A 14,539-nucleotide genomic window follows, 5' to 3' on the forward strand; every position below is an offset into this window, starting at 1 on the left:
CCGGGCTCCGGGCCGAGCCGAGTCGAGTTAAACCGGATCGGGCCGGGCCGTCCCGTTCAGGCCCGGCCCTTTCACCCCCCGCGGGTCCGCCGCGGGCATCGGCCGCCGCGCGGAACCCGGGCGGAACCCCGGCGCTGCCGCTCCCGTGGGCGGCACGGCCCTTCCTCCGCGCCGCACCGCACCGCTCGCCTTGCCGGAGGCTGCGCCGATTGGCTGTGGGGGCCCGCGAGCGCCGCTGCTATTGGTTCATCTGCTGAGGGGGCGGGGCGAGGGGCAGGCGAGCCGGGGAAGGCAAGATGGCGGTGCAGGCGGTGCACCTGGAGGCGGACGCGTTCCTGGTGTGCCTGAACCACGCGCTGAGCACCGAGAAGGAGGAGGTCATGGGGCTCTGCATCGGAGAGGTACCGCCCGCGGAGGGGCGGCCCCGGGGAGGGGCGGGTGGCGGCGCTGCCTATGCGAGTTGTGGCCTGCGCGGCGCCGTGGGACGGCGGGGCGCGGGCTGTGACCGCCGGCATCGCGTACGGAGCGGCCCCGGCAGCCGCCAGCGCGTAGGTCAGCTCCTGCGAGAGTCGAAGCTCAGAATCAGGAAGGCTTCCCATCCGCATCCCCCGGCATGCTCCGCTGCGCACCTGTGCCTTGTGATGCTCACAGCAGCCGGCCGTGCCCTGCGGGTTGTTGTTTCTCTAGCTAAGGAATGACCGATTCTCTGTGTCGTTAGGTTGACACCAGCCGAATCGTCCACATCCATTCTGTGATAATCCTGCGCCGCTCTGACAAGAGGAAAGACCGTGTGGAGATCTCACCAGAGCAGCTTTCAGCTGCTTCCACTGAAGCAGAGATATCCTTCAGCAGAGACAGCAGCAGGCTCGCCAGTGAAGTGCTTTACCTCAGAGCTCTTCTCCTGGGCTGTGATTTGGGCCTGTAGTGTTGGCTTGAAGCCGTCAGCTGCTCCCTCCTGCAGCCGCTCAGCTGGGAGGGCTGTGCTGGCAGTTCCCTTTCCCCGGAGTCATTGTTAGTTCCAGTGCTTCCAGTGGAGTTGTGTTATCAATTTTTAATCATTGTTTTGCATTTGGTCACAGGTAGAACTGCAGTGTGTTTGTGGAGGGGGGTGGCAGTTCAGCAAGGGAGGCTGAGTGGAAGGTGAAAGGTCAGCAAGGCTCCAGGTGCTGCACTGGGGAGCCTCTTCTCTACACACACTCGGGGATGCTGGTTTGGACAGCTGCTGAAATGTTGTTTGTTGCCTCATACAAACAAAATCCAATTTGCTTCTGCAGCAGTGGCTCCTGATGTTGCTGGGGAAGAGGCTTCTATCAGCTCCCTGCACTGTTTCTTATCACTCTTCCAGAGAGACCTGGAATTTTGTTGACTCATAGGAAACTATTTTAAAACTGCTGTTTTCCCTTGCACATACAGCCCTTCCCTTTGTCTGTTGGTTCCAAAAGCTCCTTGACTCCCACACAGGTTGGCTGAGATGACAGGACGTCCCATGAGGGTGGTGGGCTGGTACCACTCCCACCCCCACATCACTGTGTGGCCGTCACACGTCGGTAAGAGCAGCCCTGGGCTGGGCTCTGGGGGAAACTCCCAGCTGCTGATCCCAGGACTCAGTCACTGCAGCTCCAGAGCTGCACATTCCAGCAGTTCTGAGTCTGAAACAATCCCAGATTGTCTGGGTGCCTGCCAGTGTAGCCCCATTCCTGTGTGTGCTCTCCAAGGACTCACACATGACCCAGGAGTCACAGATCAGCTCCTGCTCTTACTGCTGTTCTTCCAGATCAGACCTTGGGTGTGGGGAATAGCAAAAAAAGCTGTGGGGATCCCAGGCCTGCCATGATGATTTCTGACATCTGTGAGTGTTAATACATAGCTGAAAACTTTCGTAAAAGGAGTACACGATTACCATTTATGTGTTGGTAAAACACATGGTGGCCTGTGGAGCCAGGCTGTCTATGAGATGATTCCTTGGTTTTGTGAGCTCATCTTCTATTTTTAAGATTTGCTATTTAATTACATTTTAAATGGGATCAAATTTTTTGTTTAAACTTAAGTCACCCAGAGTGAGGATGTAAACATAAAGTTTGTGACATTTGTTACCAAATTCCAGATCACCCTTCAGAAGGTGGCAAATCATTTCCCAGTCCTGCAGGTGAGCAGGGCAGCTCTCACTCTCATTCTGTCCCTGCAGATGTCCGCACACAGGCCATGTATCAGATGATGGACCAAGGATTCGTAGGGCTGATCTTCTCCTGCTTCATTGAGGACAAGAACACCAAGGTAGGCAACTTAAAAATGGCAACAAACCCTCCAGGGGCTCATGAGAAACATCAGGGCAGAGCTGAAGTCCTTGAGTGCAGCCTGCAGAGAGGGCAGAGCTGCACTGGGAGCACATGGGAAGCACAGCAGGAATGGTTTGGATTGTGATCCCACGGGCAGGAGAACAAGTGATGTTTGCTCTGTGCTGCCCCACAGCGTGGCTGCCCAGCAGGGCTGCAGCAGCTGCAGAGTGTGCTCTGAAGTGGGCCAGGGCTTTTCCCTCAGGTGTCCAGCCCAGAACACACAGCTCTGCCCCTCTTCCAGCCTCTCCAGGAGGTGTGGCTGTCATGTGAGATAAGCTGCCAGTCAGGTCTAGGCTGTCCAGGCAGCTGCTGTTTAAGAGTTTTTTCATCATTAAAGGGTTTATCAATGTGTGCTTTAAGCACCTCCAGCAAGCAAATCACAGCAAAACATCTGGAATTCTATTGAAAGCTTCCTAAAGAAATGTGTGGGTTTAGATGTTTTTGCCTTTGGAATCTGACTTTCTGCTGTCTCTTTTAGACAGGCAGAATTCTCTATACCTGTTTCCAGTCTATTCAGGCCCAGAAGAGCTCAGAGTGAGTACAGCAGAAGAATATTATGTCTGATTGTATTTTGTCTTGTCTCCTTTCTCTGGGTTCTCTCTAATAAAGCAGCTTCTCGGCCTGTTGTGAGGAGCAGATGTACAGATGTCTGCACAGGGTCTCCTGCTCATGCAGGCTGCTGGAAGAGAATCTAAAGTTTAGGAGTGATTCATTTAGCCTAGATAATCTATTCTCTTAAGATTTACTGAGGTCAGAGTGGGGATTTGTGCTGCAGTTCATTGTGTAGCAGCACCACCTTTCTGCTTCCAGCTCTAGAGGTCAAGCCATCAGGTTTGCACCTTACAATTAAAATTCAGGACAAGTATGTGGATATGAAATGTTTCCCTTTGCCTGTTAGCTCAGGCATGTACTCCCAAAAGTGGATGTGCAGCACTGTAGGCCTTGGGCAGACTATTGAAAGGTTGTAGAAGTAATTTTTTTGTTTGCTGCTTTTAATTATATCTCGTACCCTTCTAGATATGAAAGGATTGAAATTCCCATTCATGTTGTGCCCCATGAAACCATTGGGAAAGTGTGTCTGGAATCAGCTGTGGAGCTGCCCAAGATCCTTTGCCAAGAAGAGCAGGATGCCTACAGGAGAATTCACAGGTAACAGCCCTGAGGGCTCTGCCCCTCTCCAAGGCTGTCTTTGCTGACATGTTCTGCTGTTGCTGTATTTAGACTACCAGAGCCTTAGCAAAGCTGTAGGAATTGAGAAGGATTAGCAGCTCCTCTGCCTCTGTAGAACTTACTGAAGTTTGTAGAACTGAACCTGGGGTTAGGAACAGAATTCTGGGGTTTTGCAATCATGGGTTGTTATTCCTATGGATGTTCAGGGCTTCAGCAGGTGAAGAGGTTTAGGCATACCTGTGGTCTGGTCAGTGGTTCGTGGGCAGGTGGTTTTACAGCCTGAGTTTAATACACAATTCCTGGCTGTCTTGTCTCTAACCTGCTTTCTTCTGCTTCCCTTAGTCTCACCCATCTTGACTCTGTAACCAAAATCCATAATGGCTCAGGTAAGGATTCCTTTCATGCACTTGACAGTCCAGGGTGGTGCTCCCAGAATCAAAACGGTGGTATCTTGGTACACAGGAACAGAATTATAACTAGGAACTTAAAATAAAAACTACAAAGGCTGTAAAACACCCTAATCCTGGGGTTCATGAATGTTTTATCCTTCAGGCTTTGTAGAATTGGTTGAAATTGCCAAAGACTTTGGGGTTGTTTGGGGTTTTGGGGCTTGGTTTGTTTAGTTGTGGGTTTTTTTCTGTTTTTTCCTGGAACAGGAAAGGGGATTTGTGATTTGTTGAGTATTGTAGTGCCTGGCTGACCTGTATGCACACTTCCACTTCCTGGCACTTTGTAGGTGTTAAATGGGTGTGACATCTTTCCTTTTGCCACTTCCTTTTTGTGAACCTCATCCCACTTCTATTCCAAGTTCTTTACCCCACTGTCCATTCTCACACATTCAGCAAGTGAGGTATTCCGTGATGCTTCAAAATTTAGAAATGAATTAGCATCAGTGATTAGCTGTGTGCAGATTTTCATGGCAGGTCTGTCATCCCTGCTTGGGTCACACTGAAATGGTGTTTCCCTGTTACAAGCTGCTGGTTCTGACCTTCTGTGCAGATCTGTGGTTGCCATGGCCAGGATGCTGGAGGTCTCCTTGACTGTCTGTTGGCTTTGGGGGTGTTGTAACACATTGAGTCTTTTGTGTGTTGCCCTGGCATGATGTGTTGTTGCTCTTTGCAGTGTTTACAAAGAACCTCTGCAGCCAAATGTCTGCCATCAGTGGGCCCCTGCTGCAGTGGCTCGAGGACAGACTGGAGCAGAACAAACAGCGTGTGCAGGAGCTGCAGCAGGAGAAAGAACAGCTGCTGGAGGAACTTGCTGCTTTAGAGTGAGGACGAAATGCAGACCCTTCAGGAAAGTGACATGAAAAAATCTTTAAGAACTACTCCAGGCTGAAGGGTGGCCTTACATTGCCTCAGTGAAGGTACTGGCTGTACCTTGCAACAAAGAGCAAAGAGCACAGCTCCAGGATCAGGACTTTAACTGCCCCAGCTTGGTGCAAAGGAGTGCTGTGTCTGCCATTGCTGCACTTCTGGCTCAGGGGTGGGGCTGGGCAGCACCTCAAGACTCCTATTTTGGAGAGCACACACCTAGGGAACCTCTTGTTTCTCCCTCTGCATTTTGACAGCAGTCCTACTGCTTTACATGTATTCCAGGAGCCTGGAACAGGAGGGTTAGAGGGGAAAAGTGTGTCCCTGCTGTCATATCCAATGCTGCCATCTTCTGCTTTCTCTTAGTAGCTTCAGTTGACCATGATGTTATACCTAGTAATGTTCAGGATCACTGCTCATTCACCCAAGCAGGTAGAAGGGGGGAGGGAAGCTTGGGAACAGACCTGGAAGATCTTTGACATCTGTGTTCAGCATATGTCAAACCAATAAAGACCTCCAAAGCTAGAGCTGTTGGGAGTAGAAATGAAATGAATGCTACAAACTAGCAGTGCCTGCACTTTTTGGTTGGTGTGTATTCTCTTACTCCTTGTAATGCTGGTGTGTGCCCAGCATTTTTCTCTAGAGAATGAACTGTTTCTGCTGGCTCAGTGAAAGGACTGTGGTTCCTTCCCAGAGGGAAGGAAGTTAAGATTCTGGGCAGAGAACACGTAGATATACGAGTCTGACATTCTTCCATGCTGAACCTAACTGCAGAAATTTCTCAAGAACGGAACAAAATAGCTGTTTTGAAATAATCACTTTAAATGTTCTTGCTGTTGCATTTCACAGTATCCTCCATCGTATACATCTTCATCTGTGTTCTGTCTTGTGAATGTGTCTCATGTGAGCAAAGGATGGGACAATTACAATGACAGAGCTGAAGAAGAGGCACTCTGCCAGTGACAGCCAGTATTGATTAGCAGCTGTGGAAGCCCCATAACCCCATTGCTTTGTCAGACTTTTCAATCTTTCTATATTTCTACTGGCAAATCCCCTAAGAGTAGAACTTCCTTGAAGTAGATTGCTCACTACTGTTTTCTTTTTTCTCAGAAGTGCTGTGAATAGTAATGAATCAGTTTTTGAAGGTCAGTGGTTTTGTGCTGTTGTTTTTGCTATTGGTTTCTAGTTGCAATGCTCCTTATCTTCATCGCTGCTGGGGAACAGAGGGTGGTGCCTCAGTGCCCCCAGGCTTGATTGAGGGTTCCTGGGAGATGATCCAGCAGCCCTGGGCCTCCTGGAATGGGGATCCTTGGAGTAATCCCAGTGACCACAGGATGTTAATGACTGTGCTGATCCATGTCCAGGAAGCTGGGCTGGTACCAGGGTTCTGTATTCCTACACAGCCGTGATTAAATTGAAACAATGCAGCCTGGTTCACTGCAGGAGTTCATATCAAACTGGCATTTATTGATTATCAAAATTTTTAAGAACCTGAGCAATTTGCTCACAGAAGACACTACAAAACACATTCACTTGCATTTTACATAAAAGACTTAAGTCATGACAAGACCTCATCATTCTATGGGGAAGGTGTTTGAATCTGCTTTCCCCAGCCTGATCTGCATCTATTTTAATTTCTGTGAAATGTCAGTGACAGAGGTTCATGACTACATTCAGATGTATCAAAGAGCTTTACTGTTACTGAGGTCTAAAGGGCTTTGGAGAAATTCACAGATTCTGTTAATAGATTTAAAGCACCATCTGTCTACCACTTAATTTAAACAGAAACAGCCAAGGCTAGCTCAGGAAACTCTACCTGGGAGAAATCTGAACCCATATTGAAGCCCAGCTCAGGTATGCCCCTTTTCCTGCCTTGGAGTCATTCAGAGTCAGAGGACTTGGGCTGGGCTGGACTTTTCTTGCCTCTGGCAATCCCAGCCAGATGCACACACAACAGCTCTTCAGCACACACACAGAGTCTACAGCGTATCAGCTGCCCAGATGAAACAGTAAATCCCTTACTGGAGTCACTGAAGACATGCTATGTGTAAGTGCTGCTCAGAACTTCTACTACTCTCTATAAAAAATTTAAGTGGCACCACAAAAGGAGGTGTATTGAGATGTTAAAAGGAATCCTCCAGCTTGGTTTTCAAAGCAAAATCAGCGCTGAGTTTCCTCATCACCTCTGCATGACTCAGCCCATGCTGCTCTCTCTTAGCAAGTCCATAGTTGTCCTTCACATACTTAGCAAAGGGTGTGAGCTGTGTCCTGGCAGGGGTGCCCCCCTTGCCCGGGGGCTGCCTGAGGGTCAGCTGCCCCCCGCAGAAGGCGCACACGAACCGTGCCGTGTCCAGGGACCGCGAGTGCCGCCCGATCCTGAAAGGCAAAAACGAGGACTTGGATTCCACAGGACTCATGGGAAAGGGCCCCTTTCTCTGCTGCTCAGGTCAGATTTCTAAGGCAGTGTTTTAGAACAGGGAACAGTACATCACAAAGTGGTACAATCAAATCAGTGTTACACTTTTCTACCCTGGAACTTCTACTGCTTCTTCAGGCTTGGTTCCTTCCTCTGCCTCTTCTACTCTCAGCCTATGAGTATAAAGTGCTACAACACTTCCAAATACCTCCACAACCCATGTATCAACTATCAACTGCCTGGTGGAGTTTCTCCTCAAAGACATCACTAAAAAAAAAAAATTCTCAATGCTCTGTTACATCTAAGCAATTACTGCATTGCATAATCCTGATAAATACTTCAGGGTATGTGAGGTGTTTCCTTCACAGTACTTCTGGGAGTCACACCAGATCCTGATGTAAAAAAAAAAGCCATAAATGGTGTCATTATTATAGGTTGTGTCCTAGTGTCAATCCTTCCCATCACAGTGCTGCTCACATCTGTGAAGCTGCTGTTATAATTTAAAGTCATCAGGACTTTAAACTGGAAGCTTCCTCTGGTAGTTTTATCTAGTATCTAATCACTGCCAAATATTCTGTGCCCAGTTTTTATGGGGATTTGTCGCTTCAAACCTTAGGTACGTATCTCTTACTGCTTCCTTAAGACTTTCTCTCATCACCAGTGGTCCTCAGATGACATTTCTGCCGGTTCTGACCTCTGAACTAGAATTTAAACTACCTGGAAACAAATGTGGAATCACATACTGAGGTTCTCTGATATCAAAATGTCCAAATTGCTTTACAATTTCAGAGAACCCTGATTCCTAGACACAGGAGACTGACAAGTTAATACACAGCAAGATGAAAACACTACTCACGTAGCTTTGCACCGAACACACTCGTAGGTGAATTTGTAATTAATCTCATAGCTGTGGCACCGTGTCACCATTGGCAGTTCTGGATGAAGTACAGCTGATTTATTGGCATAGAACCTCCAGAACCGCCCGTGTCCGTCCCGAACGCCGTTGATGAGCCAGGTGGCTGCGTGGCAAACCTCGTGGATCAGCGTGTCCCGAAGGCGATCTTGAGGTAAAGCAAATAAAGATCAGTCAGGTGTGGGAAAAACAAACTCACCTTTGGTCACTGCTTTAGGCCTCTGACACTCATTCTTGTATTAAAATGCAAGTATTATTTTGAAGGTTAGAACTACCAATGTCTTGATGGGATAAAATGCTCCAAAACAAGGTCTCAGTGCATTTCCAGTTTTGTGATCAGCCCCAATTCTGCATCCTAGTTACCCCCAACACACACCTAATATATTTAGGCCTTTTTGTTTGGTTGGTAAAGCTGCTCCATCCCTGGAAGTATTTAAGGCCAGGTTGGGCAGAACTTGGAGAAATCTGTTCTAATGGAAGGTGTCCCTGCCCATGGCAGGGAGTTGGTACAAGATGGTTTTTAAGATCCCTTTCAATCCAAACCATTTTATGATTCATCTTCCCATATTGAGAGGGGATGAGGGAGAAATAACAGTCAAGTACCACATAATAGAACTTAATTTGGCACTGACCTGTCTTTATTCCAGCTTTAAATACTATCAACAAGGTGTGTTGCTGTGATGGACGAAGTCAGATTTTAGACTGCCATTGTAACACAGAATTAGAGTAACACCATGCCTGTAGGTCTTCAAATCATTAAGAAATATAAACAGTACTGCAGTTAGTGTGACTACATCTATGTTCTCACATTTTGTACATTTGCCTAGCCTCTTAGAAGAGCTGTGGAATAAATCCATACAGGTATTTATTTATTTATACAAGATAATATAAAATTAGATAATATTATTTAACTACATTTCAAAGCAGGCTCCAGATCTCTTAAGCATCACATTTATGTTTTCATCTCTAAAACTTGCTTCCTCAAAGAAGAATCAACACACCCTTTTCTTTGACCTACCTGCAGAGTCACAGACTTTCTCAGAGAGCTCAATGCGAGCGTAACGCTTCCCTTCAGGGCCTTCCCTCTGCCCCGTTACACAATACCCTGCTGTTTTTCTCATTTTCTTATTCCAGATTATTACCATATCTTCTGGTAACTGAAAAACAAAACAGTGCATGTAATCTGCCCTCTCCTACCTCTTAACAAGTCTTAGTAGATACCAACTCCCCTCCACGGCTTCTAACTCCCACCATCAGTTTTCCTGTAACCAACAATGGGGGTTTCACAAGGCAGGGTGAGACACAAGTCCTTAGTTCCTCTATTCTACCTCCAAATACCTCCAGATACAGGGCTGAAGCACTGGGCAGTAAAATATTCTGCTTCAGCAATAGTGAGTCTGTTCAGCTCAGTTTTATGTGAAATCATGACCTGAGGCTGTCAGCTGAACATTATTTTCTTATCTGCATACAAACCACTTTCCTTCCTGGGGGAAATCCCACTGGAATTATTGAGGGCAGCACCCTTCCTTTCAAGGATATTTCTCACCAGAGGAGGGTCCCCAATATCCCAGATGATGAGCCCAGGTGAAGACAGCACTGAAATTGAACCTTAAATTTGAAACACAACTTGTAGCCTTATGTTCACCCTAAACTGTTATTTGAAGGATCACCTTTTTAATCTGTTCCAGAAAGGCAGACATGAACATCTCATAGGAAGGAACAAAGATTATGTGCAGCATTTCCATTACAGCTGGGAAAGCAAAGCCAAGCTAAAAACTGCTGCACCACAGTGGTGACAAACCCCTTTTGAAGAAATTGCTTGGACTAATTCAAACATAGCCCACTGCTATAAAGCTTAACTTCTACAATCTGAGGAGGATGAAAAGCAATCACATCAAAACATGAGAAGCCACATATAAACCAGTATTTTGGAATGGTAGTTCTTGTTTTGAAACCAACCTTTTGCTCAAAGATGGTACTATTAAACAGCTTGTAGAGCTTCTGGGCCAGCTCCTCTTTATTTTTCTTGAAATACTTCACATAGTGGGAAGCTGGATTTGAAAGATCTTGCAAAAAACAACCAGGCACTGAGCATACCCTGAGTCTGCAAGAAAAGCCATTAAACAGTTTGCTGAAATACAGAGATTTGGAAAAATACAGGGAAAAATGGCCACTTGAAAGCCAATAAAGATCTCAGGGATGCTTCAAATGGCATAAACCTCTCCTGATTCTTTGCACCAGTTTGCCCTCATGAGGCCCATGACTGTCCTCTTACCCCTCTGAGGGCATGAAGGGGCAGAGCTGTTACAGAAGTCCCACAGTTACTTCATTAATTCACAAAATTAGATTATGAAGACTCCTAAGTAGAAAAAGAGACTCAGACTTTTGTGTGACACAATGAGCCACAACTATACCAAAATTTAATCAATATATCAACAGCCCTAATATGATCATCACAATAAAGGTGTATTTTCAGAAAAAGATGGTCCAGGAATGCTGAGGAATTATTTCAGGGGAAGCAGATACTCCACCAGGATTACTAACTCCAGTGCTACAGCAATCTGACAAAGGTAAATGATACCTTTAAAGGTGTCATTTAAAGGTTTAGTATTGTATACACCATTATAAAATGATTAAACGAAACAGCACATGGTTAGAAGGCATAATAAGGGCAGCTATTAGAAATGAAAAATGCATTATTTTGAAAAGCCTAAACTGTATCCACATATAGAAAAAGAAAAATAATTTCTCCAAGTTATAAGGATATAGATTTTAAAAAAAGGAATACACTCTTGTTTAAAAGGCATGAATTACTAATAGAATCAGTTTTGGTATCTTTTCAGAGGCAAGCAGCTGGACATATAAAATCTGTAGAGCACATGGAGCGTAATGCTCCATTAGCAAAAGAGAAAACATTTACAAAGAAGATTTGACATTTGTCAGATTTGTCATCAATTCCCCTAGGCAGAGATCAGTTTATATTCTCCCTGTCATACTGGAGACTGAAAATTCTGGTTTTCAGCTACCCAACCATTAACAAATGCTGAATGAGTAGAAGTTTCTAGGCAGCAGAGGAATCACATCATCCTATGCAAAATTCTTAACATCTCTTTGTCCATCTGTAATTGTTGTAGAACACAGGAACACTAGAGAAACACTCACCTTTTCTCTGTCTTTGCTGACTGTGAGCAACTGACCAATTCTTTCCCAGGAATTCTTGCAGGAGTGGTTACCATGGAAGGTGTTCCTTGAAGTGAAACAGATTTTGACTTTGGCTTGACTCCCTCCCCTTTCACGGGCTGTGCATCTTTGCAGGGTGGCTTGATGTTTTCTAGTTCAGCAGGAAGAGTCATAGGATTACACAGCATACATTAAAAAAAGACATCACAAAATCATTAGAAACCACCAGAAGAATCCATCAGATTTGCTTTAAGAGTAATTTTTAAAACAAAAATACCTACAATAAAATCAATAAAACTAAAAAAAACAAGCAATAGTGAAAAACTTACATCTTGATAGCACAAGATGACTTTTCTGAATGCTCAGAGGGATAATTTTTGATCGCACCAAAATCCTTTGCAAGGTGCTGGACTGCACCTCAGAGGTTGATGCCACACAAATGGAAAGAACCAGGCAATTACTACTGCAAGTTAGCTCAGGCCTGCTCACCTGTTGTGCTTGGCTGAAAGACAGTTTTACTTGTGCTTAAGACTGGTTTTCGGGGTAGACTTCGATTTGTTATCCGTTCCATTAAAGACCCAAAACTGTCATCTGAGCTATCTGACTCCACCCCTGTATTGTGTCCTAGTGCCACAGCTGGCAATTTATTTTCTGTATTTTCACAGCTTCTTTCTTTCCTTCTAACAAGTAAATCTGGACTGCCTTTGAAAACTGACTCTTTCTGGTTTTGTGGAGGTGAAAGATTTATGCACTGCTGACTCTCTTTTAAGTCTTTCACTCTCTCTTTTTGGTGGTTATGCCATGGACTTTCTACAAAGACAGAATCTTCAGTGTCACTTGATGTGTCTGGATACTGCAATTCTTGGCAGCAAGTGTTTCTCTTTCCAGGAGTTGTTGTCAGCTTTTTCGGGGTCTGAAGATCTTTCCGTGCTGCAATTCAAAAGAAAGAGCTTTAAGTTTTGGGAGTTGCATTTAGGAGACCTGCCTTTGTTTTAACACAGAAGAAATCCCTTGAAAGACAGGAAAACATAAAGAACAGTAATAATTTTATTTTATTATGGATGATTGCTTACCACTCTTGGTTGTGCTCTTTTTCACTTTCAAATCCAAGAAGAAATCATCCGAGTCATCAATGAAGTCTTTCAAACTGAAAAAAAATAAAGGCAAATTGTGTGGAATAAAGGTGGGAGTAAGCAGAAAAATAGAGCAGTAAGTTTGTCATACTGAAACAGCAATCCAAAAAAAGCCACCCAATATAACATTATCAGCTGCTCGTAGCAAATGTCACCAACTGCATCCATGAAATCCGTGAATAGGAATTGCAAGAGCACAGGCATCTCCAAATATCCCATTTTACACTTGCTCTGAACGTGACTGAAGATGTAACAGTTCTGTCTGCACTTTCTCCTAGACTGGCCTATGAATCAATGCACCTTTAGATTGTTTTCCTGTATTCTGATTAGTAAATATGATACAGAAAACTAAAATACGAACACAGAAAATTCATTAAGGACAGTACCCACCTTGTATCTGCCTTTTTAGAAACAGATTTGGGAGTTTTCAGTCTAGCCAAAACTGAAATAAAAGAAGATTAATTAAGAACGAGGTTCCATGTCTCTTGTTAAGCATTTTTTAAAGTTTGCAACTAGTAAAAACTTAGTCTAAAATATTTTCAAAAAACAAACAAAATTATATTCACATATAATTTCAACTCTCACTTCCTCAAAGCTGGCAGCAGCTTTTTAGTCTCTAGAAACTAAGAAGGAAGCAAGTGACAGGGAACAGACAAAACTGAGGCAATAATAAAAATATAATTCAAGGCAAAAAAGAATCAAACTTGAGGCAATTCAAGAACACTCCCTGTGGCACAGACACCAAGACTGCACTGCAAGGAGAGAATTACTTTGCAGCAAGAGCAATGAAAGTAACGTGTAAAAATGCTTCACTATAATTAGACAGAAACATGTCCTTTTTGTACTCCTTCATAACAAAAACTAACATGCCATTACTTACACATTTCAAATTCGTCATCACTGCTGGAAGAGAAGTACAGGGTACTGCTGCAAAAATGAAATGCAGAATTTTAGGTCACAGCAGGATCTGCATCTCCACTGGGTCTGAAACACCCATGAATGCTGAGGACCAAATATACATTGGGAAAAACACTGAAAGTCCCAAAGAGGCTGAACTATTTTAACTCTTTATAGAAAGCTCGTTGTCTTACACATGGTCTGTGATCTGTCAGAGAAGTGTGTTATAATAAGCCTGAAACCTCAACCCATGCACTGATGAGTAAGAAGCTGCTTTTGCATAAAGTGTACTTTAATAGAGCTGCCATGAATATTTAGCACAACGCAGCAGCTGTCATAAAGCTATTTCAAGAGGCAGAGTGGAGGCATTTACCACCCGGACTGCTATGCCCATGCAAATGTAGAGGCAGCCCACAATACCCTTACCAAACTGGTTATTTTATTTTATGAGAACATGAATCAAACATTAACAACTTCAAAAATACGTTATGCAGCTGCTTAAAAAAACAGGAAGACGGCTTTTTTATTTTAAATGGGCATCATTTAAACCTTAAAAGAACTGCAATTCTGAAACACGTGTTTTGGTAATACCTACCAATCACCATAAAACAAACGAGGCCGTGATCTAGAATTATATAAAGCAATGTATATAATACGTACTTCATGCAACATAGTATGTCGTATTTATATATACACGCACGCATTATACGTATATGTATGTACATATTAGTGTATATATGTACATATGTGTGTGTATATGTACATGTATATGTACGTGTAGATCTAAATTAAATAGTAAATAGCTATACATTTGAAAACTCTCTATATTAATAATTTAATACGTCAGGACACACGGGCTGGGCCGCTGTTTCCCCCGGCACCCCCTCACCTGCCACCCCGCCAGTCCTGGCTCCCCGCGGCGCCGCTCCCGGGGCTCCTCCCGCCCGAGGCCGGTGCTCCGCTCGCTGCCCGCCGTGGCCCGGCCCCGCTTCCCTCCCGGTCCCGCCATTGCCGGTGGCGGAGCCCCGGGGCCGGGTCGGGGCCGGGCCCGAGCGCGGGGCCCGCTCGCGCCGCCGCTCCCGCCATGGCGCTCAAACGGCCCGCGCGCTTCCGGGGCACCGCGCATGCGCACACGGCAGGCAATGCCAACCCGGCCCCATCCGACACCGCGGAAATTCCGC

At 45.1% G+C, this 14,539-nt stretch overlaps 2 protein-coding genes across 2 annotated transcripts; one reads left to right on the forward strand and one right to left on the reverse strand.

Moving 5' to 3' along the window:
- The first annotated feature begins 261 nt into the window (after positions 1 to 261).
- On the forward strand, positions 262 to 5,346 carry BRCC3 (BRCA1/BRCA2-containing complex subunit 3). The gene is made up of 8 exons (XM_086851107.1): positions 262 to 401; positions 719 to 838; positions 1,460 to 1,547; positions 2,186 to 2,274; positions 2,815 to 2,870; positions 3,354 to 3,485; positions 3,849 to 3,892; positions 4,629 to 5,346. Exons 1-8 carry the CDS (start codon positions 297 to 299, stop codon positions 4,778 to 4,780), a joined length of 786 nt encoding a protein of 261 aa, XP_086707233.1. The 5' UTR covers positions 262 to 296; the 3' UTR covers positions 4,781 to 5,346.
- Positions 5,347 to 6,265: 919 nt separating this feature from the next.
- GCNA (germ cell nuclear acidic peptidase) lies at positions 6,266 to 14,459 on the reverse strand. The gene is made up of 10 exons (XM_023945328.2): positions 14,248 to 14,459; positions 13,342 to 13,388; positions 12,852 to 12,903; positions 12,402 to 12,475; positions 11,818 to 12,258; positions 11,311 to 11,479; positions 10,108 to 10,252; positions 9,167 to 9,305; positions 8,092 to 8,296; positions 6,266 to 7,195 (listed from the first exon to the last, which is right to left on the reverse strand). Exons 1-10 carry the CDS (start codon positions 14,442 to 14,444, stop codon positions 6,943 to 6,945), a joined length of 1,722 nt encoding a protein of 573 aa, XP_023801096.2. The 5' UTR covers positions 14,445 to 14,459; the 3' UTR covers positions 6,266 to 6,942.
- Between the last annotated feature and the right edge of the window lie 80 nt (positions 14,460 to 14,539).

Source organism: Cyanistes caeruleus, chromosome 14 (assembly GCF_971803275.1).
Source record: "Cyanistes caeruleus chromosome 14, bCyaCae1.hap1.1, whole genome shotgun sequence".
NCBI lineage: Eukaryota > Metazoa > Chordata > Aves > Passeriformes > Paridae > Cyanistes > Cyanistes caeruleus.

Excerpts from the sequence above, each read along its gene's own strand:
- GCNA (XM_023945328.2), bottom strand. The coding sequence starts at position 14,444 with ATGGCGGGAGCGGCGGCGCGAGCGGGCCCCGCGCTCGGGCCCGGCCCC. Across the intron at positions 12,904-13,341 it reads TGATGACGAATTTGAAATGT|TTTTGGCTAGACTGAAAACT; the intron begins GTAAGTAATGGC and ends CTTTTATTTCAG. Across the intron at positions 10,253-11,310 it reads TCAGCAAAGACAGAGAAAAG|ACTCAGGGTATGCTCAGTGC; the intron begins GTGAGTGTTTCT and ends CTTTTCTTGCAG.
- BRCC3 (XM_086851107.1), top strand. The coding sequence starts at position 297 with ATGGCGGTGCAGGCGGTGCACCTGGAGGCGGACGCGTTCCTGGTGTGC. Across the intron at positions 402-718 it reads TGGGGCTCTGCATCGGAGAG|GTTGACACCAGCCGAATCGT; the intron begins GTACCGCCCGCG and ends CTGTGTCGTTAG. Across the intron at positions 839-1,459 it reads CTGCTTCCACTGAAGCAGAG|AGGTTGGCTGAGATGACAGG; the intron begins ATATCCTTCAGC and ends TGACTCCCACAC.